The sequence below is a fragment of the Macadamia integrifolia genome, chromosome 3 (assembly GCF_013358625.1).
Source record: "Macadamia integrifolia cultivar HAES 741 chromosome 3, SCU_Mint_v3, whole genome shotgun sequence".
NCBI classification, from domain to species: Eukaryota; Viridiplantae; Streptophyta; class Magnoliopsida; order Proteales; family Proteaceae; genus Macadamia; species Macadamia integrifolia.
In genome coordinates, this window is record NC_056559.1 from 36312791 (window position 1) to 36315770 (window position 2980).

The 2980-nt window shown below is 38.9% G+C and overlaps 1 protein-coding gene across 1 annotated transcript in view; it reads left to right on the forward strand.

Moving 5' to 3' along the window:
• The first annotated feature begins 922 nt into the window (after window positions 1–922).
• The window catches only part of LOC122072908 (BTB/POZ domain-containing protein At2g13690-like), a 4635-nt gene continuing 2577 nt past the window's right edge, over window positions 923–2980 (forward strand). Inside the window, exon 1 of the mRNA XM_042637345.1 lies at window positions 923–2080. Coding sequence (XP_042493279.1) covers window positions 1328–2080 — 753 coding nt within the window. The 5' untranslated portion in view covers window positions 923–1327. The remainder of the gene's footprint in view (window positions 2081–2980) is intronic.

Consider the following 2980-nt stretch of genomic DNA (forward strand, 5'->3'; position numbering starts at 1 on the left):
TAGCTAGGGGATTCTACTTTCCTATCACTTATGGGTTTTTTTTACTCCCCTATGATTCTGGCTGATTCCCAGCTGATTCGAATCAAAATCGATTGACTCCACCAATTCCACGTGTTTACATAATAAACCTATGACTAGTGCAATTCAAATGTCAATAAGACTTTAAACCAAGGGGGTTACGATGCACATGTATTGGGACTTCCGGTGGGGGGGGGGTTTGATGATAAGACATACCATCTTAATCTCAGTACTTGAGCTATTATGTGTAAGTCCAACTTGATTATTGTCATTGTTTGGACTATTAATTATGTAAAAGTCGTGATTCTTTAAAATTAAGTACTCAAAGGGCAGGAATTATTGGATATTCTTTGTTTTTATAAGATTATTTTTTTATAGAATTGTTCTTGTAATACTTTACATTCAACTATTTACATCCCACATTGACGAAAAGGTGTCCAAATCTTTATAAATCTTTAAATCAAATTATTGTATTCAATGATGATTCATTATTTTTGCGTGGAACCCAATAATACTTTGAAATGGTGGGATGAAGACAAGTAGATTGTTATCCTAATTTCTTCAAAGATTAATCGAGGTGCCTGTAACTGAACTAGATACCCAAAAAAAAAAAAGGATGAAGACAAACTCATATGAATTTGCCACCATCAAGAAGATTCAATTCAAAATCAGTTAATAAAAGGGTTAAAAATTGGGTACAATATCAACAAAATTCTCCATCTTCCTCTGAAAATCAGATTCATTAAGTTTATTTGAAAATATTTATGAAAGATTAAGGAAAAATTATCATCACTTTTCTATACTTGTCCTGAATTTACTCAAACTCTTTCAATCTAAATTTCTTTTTGGATTCCTCAATAAATAAAGTAAATTTTTATCTTTCCTTCCCCTGATAATTCAGAAATCCAATTTCTGATTCGAAACACTGGACAGGAACAAGCCGTGCCCCACCCGCAACTTGCACAGATACATTTGCACTGTACAGCGCAAGTTAACACCTTCACAGGAAAAATAATGGCTCCAAGCAGTCAGCAATATAGCCCATCACCGTCACTACCGTTGCTTCCACCCTGCAAGTGAAAATTTGCAACTTCTTCTTTTACATTCCTCTAATTATATACTCAGGAATGTCCTCTGTTCTCTCTCTCTCTCTCTCTCTCTCAAATATAGTCAGATTCGTCTTCTCTTTTTCTTCGCTCAGCCAAGTATAAGTTATCAACAAAACCCACGACAATCAACAAACGACTTTGTACGATGCATCTACAAATTCAAGCACGGTAGTTAACAAAATAAGTGAGAGAGTTCACCAATGGCGGACTCTGGCCACCGGAGGAAAACGCAAGGCCAGTGTCGTCGTGAGAGTGAAGGCCGTGGGTTCCGCCGGAGTTGGTGTTGTTCGTTCGGCATTTCTCCCGACGGCCCCGAAAACCTGAGCGATTCTCACACCAAAACCCCTCTCAAATCTGATGTCCTATCCAAATCTGGTGCTGGGTCATTCCTTACTTCTCCTCAGAGCAGCAACAGAACTGGATTGGGCTTGGTTGGCCGCATCGACCCTCGTCGTATCTTGTCTCCTGGGAGGGTTTCTCCCATCGACTCCGACACTTCTAGCCACACTTGCTCTGTTTCCGATGTGGGTACTCAGTTGGGATCCCCGGATAAATTGACGATTCCCGGGGGAGCTGAAGCTGGAGCTTCATCTGCCGCTCCCCCTGCCCCCTCCTTTTCGTCCTCTGCTCTGAAGAATCATGTGGCCAAGGATCAAGGGAGTTTCTGTGGGGTATTTGATGTGAGGTTGAGCTTGAAAGGTAAGAATGGGATTTGTCTGGTTTTGGAGTTGGACTCGGAGGTTCTGTCAGCCCACAGCTCAGTCTTTGCGGAGTTGATCTCAGATTCTCGAAAGGGTTCTGGAGGCAGCTCCGCAGCTAATCTCTGTAGGATCGAAGTGCCTGATGTTGCGAATCTCGGAATATTTCAGCAGACTATTCAGCTTATGTTTGAGGAAGATATCTCCAGGCGACTTATCAAGGTCGGAGTCTCCCGTTCAATTGATATACTGGAGGTGAGCCTCTTTTAACTTCTTTGTTCATTTGTTTATTTTCCTCTTGGGTTCTGTAGATCTGTAAATCTGCATGGAGATACCACTCAATTCGATTCTGTAGCACCTTTTCAATTTATCTGTTTAAAATCCATAATAAAATTTCTATAAATGGTTAAGGAGGTTTATTTACTGAATTGAATGAGCTATGCCACTGATTCCATATTGTAGAAATGATAGGGTTATTAAAATTATTTCCAATATTTTCATACAGAAAATGGAGTCTTAAAATTCAATCTATTCAGTTCAAAGGGAGCCTGAACTACTGTCAAATTTTGCATAGCATTAAGATTAAGAACAAAGAAGATACCCGGGGCGGGGAGGTTGCTGGAGTCACAATAAAGTTTCACTTCTATGACCTACGGAGAAAAGCATAGGGAGTTGTCAACCATTGAGAAAAAAATTTCCAAGTTCATGTTTATTGCTACCCTTCTTATGTTATTCGTTCCATGGTAATGCTTTCTTATCGATGAATTTTGTATCTACAACAGTTCATTACTTCTGTTTCTTGAGGCACTTGGGATTCCATTTCACGCCTTGTTCGACAGATGGGTTGAGGCATTGTTTCATCCCTGACAAAATCAAGAAACCACAAGCAATAAATCTTCTAAGTGAAAAATGGTTTTGAAATTAAACAATATAATGAGATGTATTAGCGGCTGCACTCTAGCACAACAATAGGAGCTGTAGGACTTGGCAGCATTTATAGAATAGGAATACTTTCCAAATATTTTTGCTGGAAGTAGACCAAATACAGTAGAAGAGGTCTTTATTGTTAACTAAGATTTCTCCAAAATATAGTAAAGTAATCATGCGACCTCAGTTTTTCCTTTCCTGGATTTCTCTTTTTTTTTTTTCTTTTTT